Consider the following 21548-nt stretch of genomic DNA (forward strand, 5'->3'; position numbering starts at 1 on the left):
TTTGTCCCCAGTGCTTTGTCCAGTGCCCTGTATGCACTTTTATATTATAGATACTGTTCTTTCTGCCTGGAAACTTGAGATTGTCCATAGCAACCAAAAAGTGTCACTTTATATCAAAAGTGGTTTTAGACCAACTAGAAAACAGCGATAGTAAATTAGAATCATTTGCAGAATTGAGCGATAGTGATTTGTGGGGAAATTCGTCATCAAACACTGAAAAGTGACAACAGCGAAAATTCTGCAACTGAGAAAATGTCAGTGTTTTTGATTTGATTACATTATTGAATAAAATGTTTTATTATATTATTTGTTATAATTATTTATAGTTCTTTATTATATTATAATTGATGATTTTGTGTTTCAAACTTTATCATACCCGGGATTTCTACTAGACTCTTGTTTGGACAGACTTAAGTGTGTTATTGCTAAGAATTACAGGCCTACAATATAAAACGCCAAATTTCCATGCAAAACAATTGTACCGCTTTGAGATGCAAAAATCTGACATAATCGTACCGCCAGGGAGGTTAATCTCCTCATGCCCAACCTATAGTAATATGAGGGCTAGGTGGGAGCTTCCTCATATGACGGCCTCCCAGTCGCTCGCCTCCTGCATGCTCTAGCAACTGCTCTGTGGTTTGGTCTGTCACCGGCTGTGACGATTGAACACAGCGGATGACAGATCAGTGTACCAGGCTGGCCCCAGTATCATAACAGTTGTACACAATAAATGGCTTTCATTTATATATATATATATATATATATATATATATATATATATATATATATATATATATATATATATATATATATATATATATATATATATATATATATATATATATATATATATATATATATATATATATATATATATATATATATATATATATAGGAACCCGAAAAAGGGGGTAGTGTTGGGACTTTAAGTGAGGCCTGTGGGAGTATGTAAATAAATATATATATATATATATATATATATATATATATGTATGTATACTCATGAAGGTAACCTGAGTGTCACAGACTCCTAGGGATAGTACATGGTAGTGATCTTAGTAAACATAATTGAGAAATATAATGAGACATTTATGATGTAAAAATACAGTCATAAAAATTCAACATAAGTTGATATAATCATAATACATTTATTAATAAAGAATTAATCACTAAAACATGAATTGTGACAAAAGGTAAAATTTATGGCAAAAAATAAATATATACAATTCAAACATATATAATGTATATATAATTAGCATGATTAGTACAGACAAAGAACAAGAATGGTTTGGATTGTTGGAGCGAGCGTGGCTTGGCACCCCTGGATGAACACTTAACGCGTTTCATGACCGTTTGCTAATCGTCAGGAGTTGGTTGCGTGCGTTATACTATGAAATAATGAAATATTGGATCATTTTAATGCTTATCTAGGTATTTTGCCCTGAGGATGAAAAATAAGGGTAGTTGCTTTATTACTTACGAAGTCCATAGATGGAGAACAGCTCCAGGGGTGGGATTGAATGGGGGTCTGGTAAAAGTAATCCCACCGGGGACTGAGGCGGGGAATAGCCAGATAAAGTCCAGGGAGGACACAGTCACAGGTCAACGGTCACTAGGTAGGTAGATTATATATATATATATATATATATATATATATATATATATATATATATATATATATATATATATATATATATATATATATAAAAAATAATGCATGCTGGATGCAGGGTTGGCAATTGATAAAATCTGTGTAACAAAGAAGATACAGAGGTTAAAGTGAAGAAAAGAGAAGAAAGTGGAGGGAAGGGGGGAGATGAGAAAAGTAGGGAGCCTGACCTCACATGAGGAACAGACTTTCTAAATTCAACCTATCTATACAGGTAACTGAGGATTTTTTCCACTCTTCCTCTCCTTCACTTTTCTTCTAATACTGATACACACATCCACCCACATATATCATTTCACACATTGACTTTAACACATACATATACAAATATTTATATTCAACACATATTTAACACTAACACACATTCACATATCCATAGGTAAATACACCTACCCTCTCTCTATAATTCATTTACTTATTTATAATAAATACAGAGAAGAGGAGGACCAAAAAAAAAACTTTAAACAAGAAGCCAGGCATAAAGGCATATCCAAAGTGGTATGTAAAGGAAAGATTCTACCCACACCCCTGCTCCCCAACTCATAAGACCAAAAATTGTTCAATAGGGGGCGCTGTTCCAAAGAGTTGCGGCAGAGACAAACTTTTAGAGTTCAAGGCAGTAAACACTTTATTAGGAAACTTCACAGACAGAAGGCTGTAATGTAGATCAAATCTAATGCCCATGCAGAGGGATGAACGGAAGGATGTTGTGCCAGTAAGGCACCAAAAATCACAGGTTCCATGATTGGCGCTTTTAAGCCAAATGTAATGCATGGCTGGTTCTGACCCTGGGACTCCTAGGGGCGAGTGACAAGTCCATTGGGAAACGGATGGACAAATTCTGCAACGGCCAGTGCACACGAAAGTGGCAGTCGCGGCCGTAGCCTGTCACAAATGAACATAATTGCAATCATCAGCTTTAATTATTGGTAAGGTGCTATTATAATATTTATATAATATTATTGGTCCTGGGTTTAGATGCACTTTAAAGATGACTTTGACATGACATAAACCCTATTCAGAGGTTGTTTTGACCACAGCAGCGTAGACGACCTCTTCATCCTGCTTTGGATTCTCAGCTCGACGTTTCTCCTTGAGTTTGGTTTTGTTTAGTTTTGCATATAGAAGGTTACCCTGAGAAAAAATTAAGAGAACATAAGTTCCATACAAGTAAATATAAAATATCCCTGCGCAGCAAAAAAAAAAAAAGTTCATATAAGATCTAGCCAGCACAAATTTTTGTTTCACAAAAACAATTAAAAAATAAATAAATAAATAACTGCAACACTTCCCTGCCCTGGTACCCAAATACTAAATATATAATTATAAATTAATTGAAAATAAATTATTATGCAATAAATATAAACATCAAACACAAACTGTGATCAAATTCAAAATTAATTCTAAAACCTCCATTAGTGCTCTTGCTGTGCAGTAAATAAAAAATGTTCACAAGTCCTGTGTCAGTTCATAACACCTTTCAATAAATCTCAAATTTCCTTGGGACACGCCAATCAAAAGATGTTCAGAGCTGCTATTTTGCAAGCATGAAAGTTACACCTCTTCCAATGTCACAACCACTCATGAACACATAGATGGGAGCTCACTTTTTTCATTGACCCCGAGATTATAGTCAGAAGTAGAGATGAGCTTCATGTTCGAGTCGAACCCATGTTCGACTCGAACATTGGCTGTTCGGTCGTTCGCCGAATTCCGAACGTTATGGGCCGTTCACGCCAAATTCGTGTGGTGCGTCACGGCCCATAATTCACTGCGGCATCGCAGTGCATTGCTGGCTGATGATTGGCCAAGCATGCACTATGACCCGCATGCTTGGCCAATCACAGCGCCATCGGTAGAGAGAGCTGTAATTGGCCAAAGCCAGGGTGGCTTTGGCCAATTATGGCTCAGGGGGTTTAGAACACGCCCCACACTATATAAGGCCGCCTGCACGGCGGCCCTGTGTAGTGTGTGTTCCGGCGTTGAGATACATAGATAGACAGAGAGACAGTGTCATTTCATTTGAGTTAGATTAGGCAGGACAATCAGTGAGTTAGCTGCACTTACAGTGTATTGTGTATATACAGTATATGCATCCCAGGTGTTGCATATATATATATATATATATATATATATATATATATATATACACTGTATTCAGTTTAGCTAGATCCGTTCCTGTTATCTTCCTACTGACAGGCAGGCTTGTCTTGTTACAGTATTTACAGCTACCTGAAGAAAATTGCTGGTGTCCTTTTGATCCTATTAGTACCACAGTCAGGCAGCTAGACTATTTACAGTTAGTGTACTGCGTCCTGCTCACAGTGTTCAGCTAAAACTACAAGTTAGTGTAGTGAGACCTCTGCACAGTGTTCATCTAAAGCTACAAGTTAGTGCAGTGTGTTCTGCTCACAGTGTTCAGCTAAAACTACAAGTTAGTGTGGTGCGTCCTCCTCACAGTGTTCAGCTAAACCTACAAGTTATTTTTTTGCGAGCTCTGCACAGTGTTCATCTAAAGTGACAAGTTAGTGTAGTGCGTCCTGCTCACAGTGTTCAGCTAAAACTACAAGTTGGTGTAGTGAGACCTCTGCACAGTGTTCATCTAAAGCTACAAGTTAGTGCAGTGCGTCCTGCTCACAGTGTTCAGCTAAAACTACAAGTTAGTGTGGTGCGTCCTCCTCACAGTGTTCAGCTAAACCTACAAGTTATTTTTTTGCGAGCTCTGCACAGTGTCCAGCTAAAGCTACCTGTAGAAGGTTGGTGATGTTCTCATACTACAGGCAGGCAGTTGATTTTGCTAGATGCAGTATCAGTACACATATATCCCAGCTTAGTGCAGCTACAGGCCATTAGTATGTCTGGAAGGCCAAGAAGGAGAGGCAGACAATCACAAGCCAATAAAAGAGGGTCGTGGTCGTGGAGACGGTGCATCCTCATCAGCATGTGGCCGTGGGACACGCTTGGCCTTTTTTTGGCAGCTGCCCGTGTTGAGCCGCAACATGCGGAAGACTTGGTCGAGTGGATGACCAAGCGGTTCTCATCCTCCTCATCCTCTCTCACCCATGCTCAGGGTACTTTGTCTGGCAAAGCAGCGGCCTCTTCCCTCGGCTCAATGTCATCAGTGACTCCTTCCCTAGCCCCACCATGTCCTCCTGAGGAGTTGAGGAGTCCCTCGAACTGTTTGACCACAGTGTTGGGTACATGCTCCAGGAGGATGCCCAGCGTTTGGAAGGCTCTGATGATGATACTGAAGGCAGTAACGTGAGCACGGACAGAGGGGGTGCCCAAGAAGGACAGCAATCTGGCAGTCATGCTCCCCCTGCTGCAGCATACTGCCAGGTTTACTCCAGTGATGAGGAGGGAGAGGATGATGAGGTCACTGACTCAACGTGGGTGCCTGATAGGAGAGAGGAGGAGGAGGAGGAGGCGGCACATCACAAACGAGGCAGGATGCCCTCCAGGGGCCAGCCTAAGGGCAGCACACTGACTGCATCACACCCCAAAGCTCCGCATGTGCAGGGCGCTGCAGTCTCTGCGCGTTATTCAAAAAGTTCTTTGGTGTGGGCCTTTTTTGAGATGAGTGCATCAGATCGCACCGCTGCTATTTGCAACATATGTCTCAAGCGTATCTTGCGTGGCCAAAACATCTCCCGCTTGGGTACCACATGCTTGACCAGACATATGTTGACCTGCCATGCAGTTCGTTGGCAAGCGTATCTAAAAGACCCACACCAAAGAACAAAGAGGACCTCTCCTTGCTCCTCATCAGCTGTGATCTCCAACCCCACTATACCTTCAGTCCTCTCTGAGACCTGCACTGAGAGGAATGAAGGTGTAGAATTAGGTGTGTCACAGCCAAGTACTTGTGGGCAATCTGCTTTCGGTTCACCGACATCAGATTGTACCAGGCAAATTTCCCTGCCCCAGTTGCTGCACCGCCGAAAGAAGTTTGCTCCCAGCCATCCACATGCCCAGCGGTTGAATGCTAGCTTGGCAAAATTGCTAGCACTTCAACTGCTGCCTTTTCAGTTGGTAGACTCTGCCCCCTTCCGTGAGTTTGTGGAATGTGCGGTTCCTCAGTGGCAGGTACCCAAACGTCACTTTTTCTCACGGAAGGCGATTCCGGCTCTCTAATGGCATGTGGAAGGCAATGTCCATGCCTCGCTGGACAGGGCGGTCAGCGGTGCAAATTACCAGCAGGCATGGACAGGGACGTTACCTAAGTTTCACGGCGCATTGGGTGACTCTGCTGGCAGCTGGGAAGGATGCAGGACAAGGTGCAGTAGTGTTGGAGGTTGCTCCGCCACCATGCCTCCAAAATGCCACTACTAATGATTGACACACCTCTCTCCTCCACCCCCTCCTCTTCTTCTTCCTCCATGGCCTCTTCCTGTGCTTTGTCCTCGGAACCAGCGGTGCTCCATAGCCGTTCAAGGGGCTACACAAGTACGCAGGCCAAAAGATGCCATGCGGTGCTTGAGCTGGTGTGCTTGGGGGACAGGAGCCACACTGGGGCAGAGGTTCTGTCAGCTCTGCAGGGGCAGGTTCAGAGGTGGTTGATGCCACACCAACTTAAGGCAGGAATGGTGGTTTGCGACAATGGCCCCAACCTCCTCTCTGCCCTCCGACAGGGACAAATGACCCATGTGCCCTGTTTGGCTCACGTCCTTAACTTGGTGGTGCAGCGGTTCTTGGGCAGGTACCCGGGCTTACAGGATGTCCTGAGTCAGGCCAGGAAAGTCTGTGTGCATTTCCGCCGGTCATATAATGCCAGTGCTCGGCTGGCGGACCTCCAAAAGGAGTTTAACCTGCCCAAGAACCGCCTAATCTGTGACATGCCCACCAGGTGGAACTCAATGTTGGCCATGCTGCAGCGGCTGCACACGCAGCAGAGGGCCATCAATGAGTACCTGTGCGACTATGGCACCAGGACAGGGTCAGGGGAGCTTGTTTTCTTTCCCCACTCCAGTGGGCCATGATCAGGGATGCATGCACTGTCCTGTCACCATTTGAGGAGGCCACGAGGATGGTGAGCAGTGACAGTGCATGCATCAGTGACACTGTCCCCCTTGTCCACCTGTTGAAGCACACGCTGCGTGGAATAATAGACAGGGCACTTGAGGCAGAACAGAGGCAGGAAGAGGAGGACTTCCTTAGCTCTCAAGGCCCCCTTTATCCAGACAGTGTTCCTGCGTGCCCGCCGATCACACAGGAAGAGGAGGATCCTCGTATTCGTGGTATCAAGGAGAAGGACCAATACTGGCTGGCAACCCTCCTTGATCCACATTACAAGGGTAAGGTTGCGGACCTTATCTTGCCATCGCAGAGGGAGCAGAGGATGAAACATCTTCGGGAGGCCTTGCAGAAAGGTCTGTGCAACGCGTTCCCAGAGACTGGGAGGTTACAAACTCCTGTTTCTGGACAACGTGTTGCTGAGGCTTCGGTCAGTCAAAGAAGGAGCGGTGGAGAAGGTGGCCGTCTGACCGATGCGTTCAGACAATTTTTTTGGTCCGCAGCCCCAAGGTTTGATCGGTTCCAGCAACCATTGCCAGCGTCTGTTTTACATGGTGCAGGAATACCTAGGGGCAAGATCTGACTTGAACACCTTTCCCACCGAAAATCCTCTGGGTTACTGGGTCTTGAGGATGGATCACTGGCCAGAGCTTGCACAGTATGCAATTGAGCTACTGGCCTGTCCTGCATCCAGCGTTCTTTCGGAACGCCCATTCAGTGCTGCTGGAGGCTTTGTAACCGATCACAGGGTGCGTCTGTCCACCGACTCGGTCGATCGACTGACCTTCATAAAAATGAATCAGTCTTGGATCACCACCAGCTACCAAGCACCTGATGCTGATGTAACCGAATATTTTTTTTTGAAATCTCAGATCCCTTCAAAGGCTGCCTATGCTGATGCTGAGTGACTATCCCTGAGTAATTATCCTCTTCCTCCTCAATGATCACGCTGATAGCTTGTAAGAACATTTTTGGTTCTGGGCGTCACCACCAGTGCCTAAGGCCCAATTTTTCAGCCCCTGTTTAACAGGAGCGTGTAATTACAATTTTTGATGCAATACTTTGCAGCAGGGCTCGTTTCTGCATTCCAACTAGAGTATCTGTGAAGGGTTGCAGTGTTGTGGCACCAGCACCAGTGCCTAAAGCCTAATTTTTCAGCCCCTGTTCAACAGGGGCATGTAATTACAATTCTTGATCTAATATTTCACAGCAGGGCCCATTTCTGCACCCACCAAGAGCGAGTGAGAACTTAGTGTTGTGGTACCAGCACCACCACCACCACCAAAGGCCCAATTTTTCTGGCTTGGTTCAACAGGGGCATGTAATTACAATTCTTGATCTAATATTTCACAGCAGGGCCCATTTCTGCACCCACCAAGAGCGAGTGAGGACTTACAGTGTTGTGGCACCAGCACCACCACCAAAGGCCCAATTTTTCTGCCCTTGTTCAACAGGGGCATGCAATTACAATTCTTGATCTAATATTTCATAGCAGGGCCCTATGAGGGCTTACAGTGTTCTGGCCACAACAACACCTAAGGCCCAAATTTCTGCTGAGTATATAGGGCAGGCCCCTACTTTCAAACATCTAACTTACAAATGACTCCTACTTGCAAACGGAAGGAGACAACAGGAAGTGAGATGAAATCTACCCCTAGGAAGGGAAATTCTCTCCTGTAAGAGTTAATATGGGAAAAACATTTCTCCTTTCCACTGATGCTTTCCAATCCTTGTTCCACAAAAAAACCCAAATTTTCAAAAAACATCTGTCTTTGGGACAAAAAGTGAGGTGAAATCTTCTGAAGAGGACAGACAGCAAAACAAATGTCACAGGGGTGATAACCCTTCCCTATGTTTTCCAAAAAGCTTAAAAAAGATTTTTTGGCTGGAGCTAAACACGTTAAAAATGTACCCGTTCAAAATTACAAACAGATTCTACTTAACAAACCTACAGTCCCTGTCTTGTTTGCACCGCCTGTATACTGCTGTTCAGAGTATATAGGGCCTGGTGGCCCCACACCTTTCCTTATTTTAATTTGGGTGAGGGGTTCCCCTTAATATCCATACAAGACCCAAAGGGCCTGGTAATGGACTGGGGGTACCCATGCCGTTTGTCTCACTGATTTTCATCCATATTGCCATGACCCGACATTACTTTAAAGCCGCAAGCAGTTTTAAATGACTTATTTTCCTTTAAAAATGACATTTTGTGCAGGGACTGTTCTAAGCACGGGAAACACGCGCCACTTCACAGGCATACTATAGACACCCCCCAGGTACGATATTTAAAGGAATATTTCACTTTTTTTTTACTTTGAGCATCATTAAAATCACTGCTCCCGAAAAAACGGCCGTTTTTAAAAGTTTTTTTTGCATTGATACATGTCCCCTGGGGCAGGACCCGAGTCCCCAAACCCTTTTTAGGACAATACCATGGAAATTAGCCTTTAAAATGAGCACTTTTGATTTCGAACGTTCGAGTCCCATAGACGTCAATGGGGTTCTAACGTTCGTGCAAATTTTCGGTCCGTTCGCAGGTTCTGATGCGAACAGAACCGGGGGGGTGTTCGGCTCATCCCTAGTCAGAAGGATGTATCCCTTGTGCTGATTCCTCTTAGGTTAGTAGTAGTCCTCTGTCCTGCTCCCCCACCACGTTGCTTTTTTTTGGTAAGGATTACCAAATAATTTTTTTAGTGAAGTAAATATTAATGACTAGTAGTAGCTAGTGAGTCATATTCAGCTGGCTTTCTTCTGTAATGTTGAAGACGTTTTATAGTATATCCAAGCTACTTTTTCTGTTCTAATGAGTCAGGAACATACCCCGGCATTTATAAGCACCCAGGTAGCACAGACACCTCAATTTCATCACCATGGAATGTGTCAAAGCAAATGTTAATGGAACCATCCTGTTCTAGTTACATCATCCCATCCTAGTTGTCAAGAAGTCTACATACTGTAGATGTTAGTCCTTCAGTTTACATATCTGGAGTTTTAGAAGAGCTCAAAAGGATCTTTAACAAACATATCATAACTGTGCCTTTCAAGCCTAGCAATACACTGAGACAGAAGCTGATGTAGCACCCTCTACCATAGGTAGGTGTTAGAGGTAAGGATTTTTGTGGTAGCTGTCAGGCAGGTAAATTTAGGCAGGCCAATGCTGCATGTTAGGGAGTGGTTAGTGTAGCAGTGGGTGTGACCACCTGTCTTTCAGTTCTTGGGCGCCTCCCCTGCTTCCAGGGAGAATCTTCTGGAAGAGGGGCAGGGCTGGGAATTGGAGGGACAGGGAGCTCATGTGAGGAGAACTGACCAACCCCCCAATTGGAATTGGCATGGGGCAGACCTCCTACTTAAGCTCAGGTCCAGCCCACTGGAGGGGAATTGTTGGCTGGGTGAAGTGAAGAATGGAGTGTTAGCAAGAGGCCCATCCCCATCTGGGTGGGGGGGGGGGGGTGCAGGCCTCGGCGGAGGAGCACAGGAGCTTGGAGGAAGCCTCTCTCTTTACATTGAGGAGGTGTTTTGGAACAGAGGAGCTGGAGAGGCAGTCGGTACGCATTTCCGGGAAAATACTTCACCAAGGACTCAGGGCAGGAGAAGGTCGGTGAGTGCAGCAAAGTGGATATCTGAAAGAGGCATGTCAGAGGAGCTGGGTGCAAGGCCAGAGGAGAGACTGTGGGGTTTTGTGTCAAATCGATGAGGCCTGCGGGCACAGGATTTGCAAGTCAGGCTAGCCGGGATCAGTCCACCAACTATTCAATGCTGCTAAACAACTGGGCTGCCAAGATGGGGTACTGCAGGCCCCTGGCCTAATAAAAGTCATCAAAGTTCAGCATCCATCAAGGAGTATTCAGAGTGATCCCTGGTGCAGTATAAAGATGATGGGGCGGAGAGACTAACATTGTACAGTGAAGCTTGTGCAGGAGGAGAAGAGTCCTAGGAGTAACAGTCTGCAGGAGTTCGTGCAGAGGAGTAACGGTCTGCAGGAGTAGGTGCAGAGGAGTGACTGTAAATGTTAGAGTCCATCATTGTTCAGAGTGCAATTGATTCAGCAATTCTTTAGTAAGAATGGCAAAGTGATCTATTCTTTGGGGATCCCATACCCCTTCCCCAGCCAAGTCATATCCCCCAAATAAACAAAAACAAAACAAAAGCAAATGACTGTTCATTGTCTCCTGGAGAGTGATGTATTAAGGTCTGGCAGCGGGGTGAACATGGTGGATGTTAGTAACTAGTAGCAACCATCGGCTACACTTATGCATCCAATAAACCCAAACATAAGCAAAGCAACTTGGTATATGTAGTGCAGTGTAGTCAGGAATACAAAGACCTGTACACTGGGAAGATGAATGCCCTGTACACACGGTCGGATTTTCCGACGGAAAAAGTGGGATCGGATTGTGTTGTCGGAGATTCCGATCGTGTGTGGGCTCCATCGGACTTTTTCCGTAAGAATTTCCGACACACAGTTTGAGAGTAGGCTATAAAATTTTATGACACAAAATCCGATCGGTTAAATTCTGATCGTGTGTACACAAAGTGCCACGCATGCTCAGAATAAATAAAGAGACGAAAGCTATTGGCTACTGCCCCATTTATAATCCAGATGTACGTGTTTTACGTCACCGCGCTCAGACCGATCGGATTTTCTGACAACTTTGTGCGACCCTGTGTATGCAAGACAAGTTTGAGCCAACATCCCTCGGAAAAAATCCATGGATTTTGTTGTCGGAATGTCCGATCAATGTCTGATCGTGTGTACAGGGCAAAAGCAACCTGTTAAATAATGGATAGCCCAACATAGGAGGGGTAATTCTACAGTTCAAGACTTGGGCACGGTTCACATATATGCGGCTGCGGTTCCCAGCATGGGGTCCGTGCGTTCCTGTTCACTGATTCAGGTGCGAATCAGGTCCATATTTTTGTCTGAATTTGCACCTGAACCGGACCCAAACACGCACAGGACCCTTTTGGAATGCGGACAGCAGCCACCCTGTGCGAACCGACTCCATTGAGAGCCAGTCACACTTGCATGTCATGTCCACATCCCATTCGCACATATGTGAACCCAGCCTTAGAAGTTTTCCTGCACCTTGAGGATAAGGGACATTTTTTAGGACAGTGATGTGCACATTTTGGACAGAGCGGAAAACTGGTTCGTAAGAGGCGTAGAAAGAGGCCATGTATGTCAGACTAGAACAATCATCACTGAACAAGGGTGGTAGCTTTCAACACCTTCTATATTCTACATATAGTACCATTTTAACATCTCTTCCCAATGTTTCGACAAATCCACACCTTCTGCCATATAAACTGAAGGACTACCATCTATGAAGACATCCTAAAATCCTTGTACATTCAACATCTGTCTTTCCGTGGTGATTGAATTAAGGTAATATAACATGAATGCAGTTCTTGTGCTCTCTTAATAGTCTAAGATATTAAGAATATGACAACTCACGTCGCCAAAAGTGAAGTTCACTCTGACCCTTACCCCAACAGGTGGACCACTTAATTACTGTAAAAGCAGTCAAAAGCGCTTGTGTATGGTCAATTCCAGCTCTCCATACATCTGGTTGAATTAGGTGTCTGTACCACCTATGTGGATACAAATACTGGGGTATGTTTCTGAAGAAGAAACTTGAACTAGAACTGAAGAACTGAAGAAGCACTTCTATAAGCTATGAGACATCTTTAACATTACAAAATAAAAACAGAAGTATGTGAATTCTAGGTTTACCATGACAAAGATAAAGGAGAACCTTCACAGAGCAAATATGAAATATTTCTGTGGCCAGCAGGTAGAGCTCAGGGTCCCTATTTCACGTGTTTTCCAGGCCAAATTGATCTGCTTTTGCTAAAGGAAAAATGCTTGGAAATTACAGAGCCTAATAGCTCAAGCTGAAATTTAGAAGTTAATGAATCAGATCAGTGGCCCCTCCTCCTCAGTCTGTAAGCAGAGTCTGAAAGGTAGCAATTACTGCTGTTCTCTCTTTGGAAACCCCGTAGTTCTGGGGGAATCATGTATCAAGGGTGCAGTTTGTATTAAAACACAACTAAAAGGTCTTGTATGACAGCCTAAACAAGTTGCAAATCCAGTTACTATGTCAGACAAAAGGCTCATAAATGGAGAACCTACTTCCTTTATCTCACCTAAGTGAACCAAATTTTCCTTCCATTGTACTTTACATATTTCCCACCGCAGACCCTGCAGCTCGCCATGGGAAGATTTTAGCAGCAGAGGCAGTGTTGTCACTCCAGAATGCAGTGGGTGGGGATAGGTGTGGGTAGCTGCTGACTGACCAGCTATAGGCTTGTGAATCAGCAGTGACAATCCTAATAACCATACCCCCTTAATATCTTCTCATCTCACTTGAGTCCAAACAGAGGCAGAATAATTAGGAGTGCCAAGGCTACTCTATATTTAGGGGCAATGCAGCATTGTTTTTTTCAAAGGAAACTGTTTTAGGTGGAATTCACTGGCAGGATTAACATTTATTTGTGGTTTTGCAGAGATAAAAAGAGAATGGGAAACCCATCTATTTATGTTCTCACCCAAGATTCACAAAACCTTTACGCCACATTCATGCATTTTTCTAATTGAATTTATGAACTGACTACTATATCTTTATTTGTAAAACAAAGATTATATATTATAATGTCAGTTAAAAAATTTCTAAATGTAAAATAAATAAATATAGACACAAAACCATAATAAATTCCCATGACATTGGAAACAAAAGCAATTATAACTGAGATGATAGTAATTTCCCCCATTCCCATCCATATTTGGCACTTACATCTTCTCCATTTTCCATCTCGTTACTTGCCGCTTCATCAGTGCCATTAACTGACATCTCCTCTGGTTTCTGAAATCACCCAACATCCAAATCATATACTTCCTTTATCTGAGAATTCTTAAAATCCTATAGACTGACTAGCTATAGGCTTGTGAATCAGCAGTGACAATCCTAATAACCATACCCCGTTAATATCTTCTCATCTCACTTGAGTCCAAACAGAGACAGAATAATTAGGAGTGCCAAGGCTACTCTAAATTTAGGGGCAATGCAGCATTGTTTTTTTCAAAGGAAACTGTTTTAGGTGGAATTCACTGGCAGGATTAACATTTATTTGTGGTTTTGCAGAGATAAAAAGAGAATGGGAAACCCATCTATTTATGTTCTCACCCAAGATTCACAAAACCTTTACCCCACATTCATGCATTTTTCTAATTGAATTTATGAACTGACTACTATATCTTTATTTGTAAAACAAAGATTATATATTATAATGTCAGTTAAAAAATTTCTAAATGTAAAATAAATAAATATAGACACAAAACCATAATAAATTCCCATGACATTGGAAACAAAAGCAATTATAACTGAGATGATAGTAATTTCCCCCATTCCCATCCATATTTGGCACTTACATCTTCTCCATTTTCCATCTCGTTACTTGCCGCTTCATCAGTGCCATTAACTGACATCTCCTCTGGTTTCTGAAATCACCCAACATCCAAATCATATACTTCCTTTATCTGAGAATTCTTAAAATCAACTATACTTATAGCAACAAAGAAATTTACAAAGGAAATACATTGTATGATTATGCCAATAGACACATTTACAAATATCAATTTTCAATCATCTTGTGTAGTCTCTTTTACGTTGTATTAATTGTGCATGCCTTGACATCAAAAGGCTCATTTGGTCTTCCGTATGCTAAAATAAACACATATTTGATACATTAGAGCAGTGCTCCACAAACTGCACCCCATTGGGCAGGTGCAAAGGTGCAATTCTGTACTTGCCTTTTATTGGGGCACTAATCTTCCCGCTCAGACCAGCAATGGGGCAACGATAGAGCAATATTCCTTCCACTGAAACCAATGATGGGGCACTATTCCTCCCACGGGACACTGTTCATCCCACTGTCTCCAACGATGGGGTACTATTCTTTTCACTGACACCAATGATGGGGCACTATTCCTCCCACTGACACCAACAATGAGGCACTCTTCTTCCACTGACACCAATGATAGTGTAACATTCCTTGATTGACAGCAATGATGGAGCACTATTGCTCCCACTGATACCAAAAAAGGGTGTATATTTGACAGATTTATATTAGGGAGATACAGTTTTCTTAGTCATGTCACATGATGCACACAAGGCAGACTGAATCACTTACTACTCATTAACTGTGGTGAAAAAGTTATCATGTCCTCCACTAATTTAGGAGTAGCCGGTGTCATGATGGGGCCACAGTCACCCAAAGATGAGTGGCAGCCAAGTTGGGTTAAATCATATGAATAGGTGGTCAGGAAAGCTCCCCTTAGCTCCTGATTATGGTCAAGATCATATGATCCTGTCAGTCTGTCTTCGCCTTTACAATTTGTGTTTTTTGCAAATTGTTCTTTAAGAATGTTACCGGTACTCACCTTTGTGCTTATTTCACAGTATGGTGCCTCCTCACCTGTCACATCTGTAAATAATCAGAAATAAGCCCCATAAATTGTATTCACTAAATTGCCAATTCTTTTATTACTTGACATTCTTTTTGAAATATTTAAAATTGAACCCTGAGAAGATATAAACCCCCATTAACATCTATTCCAGACCGTTAACTAAGGATCTGATATAGATAAAAATCCAGCCACCTTTTTCAAAACAGGAAGAAGTCGGGAAATGTCATTTACCAGCAATTTAAATGGATTTTTTTTTCTTTGAAAATTGCCATTTCACAGGCAGGTTAAGGGCATCCTCCAGGCATTGATTTAAAGGAACTTTGTATTTTTAATGTTTCACTTTAAGCATTAAAATCACTGCTCCCAGCCAAACTAATTTTTTTTTTTTTTAATGCTTTGGTATATGACCCCAGGGCAGTGTCTAGCAGGGTGGCCCATCCATTAAGGGTGCACGGGTGCCAACCCCCAACCATCACAGCCTCCCCTATGCATGTGTCCGGCCCCTTTCAGGACACCTGCGCATGGATTCTAATTTTTTGAAGTACCGCTTAGAGCCAGAGGCTCTAATAGGCTTCAATATAGGGTGGGCTCGTGTTGCAGAGAGTGCGCTCCGATCACACCCAGGTGTGTTACAACAGCAAATTAATATTGAATATTCGCTGTTGTAACATGGATCCTCCACCCGGCCAATCGGGAAGCGGGTTTTGATACCGGTCACCCAATTGGCTGAACCTCCCAGGCGATCCTATTTGATGCCTAGGAAGAGGAGGGGAGGAGCCTTGAAGCTGCCATGGAGGAGAGGCCTCAGAGCCGAGCAGCTGCACCAAGCTGCCTGCCACTCGCCATGATAGGGTAAGTGCTGGACCGACCGGAAAACAGCGCCCCCTCCCCCCAAAAAAAGAAAACACCAGCCTCCACTGGTGTCTAGCTCCCTCTTATGCCATATTTTTGACAATCCCTTGCCTCCTGGCATAGAAAATGGCCATTACTGGTTTCTAATATTTTGCTCCCATTGACTTAAGTGAGGTGTAGATTCAAGTCATAACCTCATCTTGATGATGCTCCTTCATTGTCTGATTTGAGGCGGGGGGTAAAGAGGTTCCCAAACTGTATTGCTTCCCAGCAGGGATGTTCATGTCTGATAACATAGCCCTAATAGAAAGGGGTTGATTTACTAAAACTGGAGAGCGCAAAATCTGATAATGGTAGCCAATCAGATTCTACCTTCAGCTTGTTCGATTAAGCTTTGCCAATCAAAAAAACCTAGAAGCTGATTGGTTTCTATGCAGAGCTGCACCAGATTTTGCACTCTCCAGTTTTAGTAAATCAACCCCAAAGTGCTTCATAATATAGCATAATGTTTTCTTATTAGAATTAATACATTAAAGAGAAAGGGATTCTTGCTGGATGACCCTGTTCAGCCTCAAATTAACATTTGAAGCCTATCTTCTGGCCACAGATAACCCAAAAGTTGGGGAGTCTGCTCTCTACATTTTGCTTTGTAAATACTAGATTTGGTAGTGGTACTTTGGACCAATTTACGAACACTGCCAGGCAAAATCCAATATTCATCCATCAGAGCAAATAATGGGGTGGTTTTCTATTTACCCATCTTTATATATGGCTGCTTGTACTCAGCAATATATTTAACTCATTAAATTATGACTTTTGGGTATATAACAACTGTACCCTTACCTGCAGCTAGAATGGTGTTCATCTGCTGTTCAGAACTAGGAAGAAAGAAAACATGATAAGTAAGATTCTGCAGAAAAGACCGCAGAATATTTATTTAAATCATTCAGAATTTAAAAAAAATTAACTGAATATTGATCTGGCCACGTGCATAAGCATCAATTTTGCAATTTTTATATAGTCATAAATATATATATATATATATAAATAATATAATCTTTTTTAAAAAATCAAATTAAATTGCAATAGGAAAACCACAGAAAATCTTGAAAATGTAAACATCTTCCATATTGCACTGCAATAGTGGTTAGCAGTTAAAAAAAAAACACTTAAATCCAGATTCAACCTGGACTAGGACCATTCTTGGCAAGAGATCTCCACCACACTATATTTATGTTTTTCCATTTGGTTGCAAATGTTATTGGAATTGCAACTGGAATTTGTTTGGATGCACCTTTAATGTATTTAGCCGATTTAAACTAAAACTTGGGTTGGGTTTTTAAATAATGCTTACATCTGTTGAAAGGCTTTGGTAGCACTAATGTTCAGGAAGAGCTTTAGGGTGGCATCAGATATCCTTATGGGTACAAAGCACCTCTATGAAAACTTCATACGTTTTCTTCCTGCCTTCCTAGCTTCATATATAACTTGATATTGCTTACATCAGTCTGCTTTAGGTTGGGCATGGGGGAAGACATGACCCAATCCAACCTTAACCCCTGAAACACTGCACTACAATTCTGGGCTAATTATTTGTTTCTACAAGCCAAGAAGATTCCACCTGCTACAGGCTCAAAGAGGTACACTTGGGGAGATTGAGGGTACAGTATAAGTTTGTTACAGGGAGTTGTACTTTCTGGATAAAAACCTGTTGGAACTTAAAAAGGCATTGCTATTTCCAGCCTCAGCTTTTAGGCAAAATAGGTTCTAAACTGTTCTTTTTAAAGAAATGGTGTTAACTGTCTTTCCACTTTAAGTCATTAAAGAACAGGTGGCCCATTATTGTGAGAGCAGAAAAAGGCAATGTAGCGTTATTGGCATAGATGCATACTTACACATGTTTTTTCTTTTTACAAATAACACCTGCAATCAATGAAGGAACAAATTATTATTTTTTTTATTCACTCACCATGGTCAATTACATATCTTCCACCTATATCATATAAGATGCATTATTGACAGTGTGGGGTTGATTAAATAAAACTGGAGAGTGCAAAATCTGGTGCAGCTGTGCATGGTAGCCAATCAGCTTCTAACTTCAACTTGTTCAATTAAATTTTGACAAAAAACGTGAAAGGTTTTAATTAACCGCTTGCTGACCGTGTCCTGTACATTTACGTCGGCAGAATAGCACGGCTGCACAAAGTAACAGCGGACATCGAGTCTGGGACCCACGGACTCAATGTCCGCTGGTGTCCCACGATTGCGTCATAGAGTGGCAGAACGGGAAGAGGCCTGTGTAAACAAGGCATCTCTCTCTTCTGCCTAGCGACAGGACACTGATCGTCTGCTCCCTCTCATCGGGAGCAGTGTCATGTCACAGTAAGCCCCCACACAGTTAGAATCACTCCCTAGGGCACACTTAACCCATTCCTAGCCCCCTAGTGGTTAATCCCTTCCCTGCCAGTCACATTTTTACAGTAATCAATGCATTTTTATAGCACTGATCGCTGTATAAATGTGAATGGTCCCAAAATAGCGTCAAAAGTGTCCGATGTGTCTGCCATAATGTCGCAGTCACCATAAAAATCGCTGATCGCCGCCATTACTAGTAAAAAAATTAAAATGCCATAAAACTATCCCCTATTTTGTAGACGCTATCACTTTTGCGCAAACCAACCAATACACGCTTATTGCGATTTTTTTTTTTTTTTTAACAAAAATATGTAGAATAGATATCGGCTTAAACTGAGAAAAAATTAGCTTTTTTTAAAAAAAATTTATTATAACAAAAAGTAAAAAATATTGCTTTTTTTTTTCAAAATTGTCGCTCTATTTTTGTTTATAGCGCAAAAAATAAAAACCGCAAAGGTGATCAAATACCACCAAAAGAAAGCTCTATTTGTGGGAAAAAAAGGATGTCAATTTTGTTTGGGAGCCACATCGCACGACCGCGCAATTGTCAGTTAAAGCGACGCAGTGCCCAATCGCAAAAAGTGGCCCGGTCATTTGGCAGTCAAATCCTCCGGGGCTGAAGTGTTTAAAGTGTCTATAACCCCACCCCAAATGTGATGGGGGCATTCGTTTCCTTTGTCAGACTGTTTTCCTTGATTTTTACCTGGTCATCCTGCCAGTAACACACTCCTTGTCCTACGGTGACAACTCTCTGTATTATGGAGAAACAATGTTGTCACATTGGGGCAGAAAGTATACCAGAATTGCAGAACACCTCCCTCTCTACCTATCTCTGTGTATCTCCATAAATTGTAATTTTGTAGTATGAAGCTGTGCTCCTTTTGATCTTCAAGGGTCTGAGTTTAATGGTATCTTGTCACAAACCTTGGCAAATCATACCAAGTATATAAAATAACTCATTTAGTACATTGCCTTGCATCTTCATTACTTTGAGGTCCTCTGAAGGTGCAAAACTCAAGTTTTGAAGAATTATAATGGCCATTCAAACCTCTTCCACCTGCTGCAACTTAGTTTTGCAAATAATGGATAATTGCACTCCCTTGTTCTACAGTAAGTGTTGGGGAGTTGTTTCTCCACAATGTTCAAGATTTGTATATCAGGGTGATCCAGGTTTAGACACTTCTGGAGCGCTGAAGATTCTGGGAAAAGGTACATGGAGGGTCAGAAATATCCTTTTTTGAGGGCATCTGATTCCACATTTCTGACTTAGGCCAGAATGACATGAACAGTGTGCCTACTGCCTCCTGGGATACCCACATTACGGGTCCCAGGAAGCTGCGGAAACACTATGGTCATCAAGGGTTGAGGATGTCTATTCATGGTTTTTACAACCACCCACTAATGACACAATGCATGTTCATCATCACATGGTGTGAATATTGCTTTGGGGAACCACCAGGCTATATAGGTACAACTTCCTCTTCAAGTCTAGGGGGGGGGGGGGGTAGTTTTAGTGTCAGATCTTGTAACTATCAGCCTGTACCCATCATCACCTACTAGTCAATACTCAGCACCTCACCATGGTCACACTTAAGCTGGGTTCACACAGGGGCACAGCAGGGGTCCGCTGTGTCCCTGTTCTCCGTTTCAGGGATGAATCAGGGCTGAATTTTTGTCTGAAATCGGCCCTGAAACTGAGCCAAAGATGCACAGGACTCCTGTGAAATCCACCCTGAGCCACCTCAGAGAAAAGAAAAGACTGTCACAATCTCCTGTCATGCAAATTGGATGGCGTAAAATCCACATCCAATTCTCACTAGTGCGTACCCAGCCTTAGTGATGAGTGAACCTAGCAAAGTTTGGTTTTCTATATGTTCTCTGAACACATCTGAAAGTTTGCACCAAATATAGTGCTGAACCTCATTAAAAGTCTAGGAGCTGAATGTTGCTATATTTTAGTCTTTTTCAAGGCAAATATAAAGGTTTTTATTTATAAAAAATCACAATCCCAGTAGCTGGGAACTACCATGGGAGAGAATCTCTTATTTCCTAGGTTTAAATATATTTTGTTCTGTACACAGTAAAGCATAATTGTATCTTCTTGGCATATTCTTTGTTATCTGCTTTTGACTTTCAAGGAGGCCAGTTTGGGTTATTAAAAAAACAAAACCAGACAAGCAGTGCCCTGATTGATTTCTATGCACTGCACTGTCCAGTTTTAGTAAATCTCCCCCCAGTGTAATTACTTGCCAGCAACCAAAAAATGGGTCACCAAGTTTTGCACTAGACACTGTATGGGTGTGTGTGGTTTAGGTTTGGCAAAATAATATATAAATATAGGCTGCAAGGTCAACAGGCTTAATTTTGAAAAGTCGAAATTTTCTTGAAACATAATATGGAGCGTTCCCACCTTTTATCTTTAAAATGATAAAGATCACTATGAGAGTAACCAGCAAAGTCACCGAAGAGACAACAATAATGATCATGAGGTCATGGAAGGTGAGATTTTTTTTTTCATCAGAACCATTTCCATTATTAGTCCTCTGTGTTTCTATGGTAGATGTATCTGACAAAGAAAAAAAAGACAAAACAAAAAGTTAACCTGTTTGTGGCTTAAAATTAATCGAAAAATCAAGTGACCAACAAACTTAAAGGGACTGTAAAGGTTCATGTTTTTTCACCTTAATGCATCCTATGCATTAAGGTGAAAAAACATCTGATGATTACCCCCCCCCCCCTCAGCCCCCCGTTTTACTTACCTGAGCCCTGGAAAGTCCCGCGTCGCGAATGCGCTGGATCTTTGCCTGGGCTTCTCAGCTCTTCATTGGATAGATTGATAGCAGCGCAGCCATTGGCTCGCGCTGCTGTCAATCAAATCCAATGACGCGGGCGCCGGGGGGGCGGGCCGAGTCCTGCACTTGGCGGCTATGGACGCCACATGCAGGATTCGGGAGCGCGCCCACAGGCTAACCCCTTTAGGAGAGCGCTTCCCAGAGGGGGTTATCTGAGGCGGGGAGGAGCCGAGAGAGACGCCGGGGGACCCCAGAGGACGCCGATCGGGGCCACTCTGTGCAAAACGAGCTGCACAGTGGAGGTAAGTATGACATGTTTGTTATTTTTAAAAAATAAAAT

General features: G+C 42.6%; 1 protein-coding gene across 2 annotated transcripts in view; it reads right to left on the minus strand.

Annotated features, from left to right (window-relative positions):
• Positions 1-1181: 1181 nt before the first annotated feature.
• Positions 1182-21548, minus strand: part of LOC141134741 (uncharacterized) — a 70032-nt gene continuing 49665 nt past the window's right edge. Inside the window, exons 5-11 of one of the 2 annotated variants that reach the window (XM_073624177.1) lie at positions 20827-20982; positions 17897-17924; positions 16845-16879; positions 15123-15166; positions 14112-14180; positions 13477-13545; positions 1182-2803 (exon numbers count right to left, since the gene is read on the minus strand). In XM_073624177.1, coding sequence (XP_073480278.1) covers positions 2684-2803; positions 13477-13545; positions 14112-14180; positions 15123-15166; positions 16845-16879; positions 17897-17924; positions 20827-20982 — 521 coding nt within the window. In that variant the 3' untranslated portion in view covers positions 1182-2683. The remainder of the gene's footprint in view (positions 2804-13476; positions 13546-14111; positions 14181-15122; positions 15167-16844; positions 16880-17896; positions 17925-20826; positions 20983-21548) is intronic. The other variant, XM_073624178.1, reaches the window with a different exon arrangement.

This window comes from Aquarana catesbeiana, linkage group LG03 (genome assembly GCF_042186555.1).
Source record: "Aquarana catesbeiana isolate 2022-GZ linkage group LG03, ASM4218655v1, whole genome shotgun sequence".
Classification (NCBI taxonomy): domain Eukaryota; kingdom Metazoa; phylum Chordata; class Amphibia; order Anura; family Ranidae; genus Aquarana; species Aquarana catesbeiana.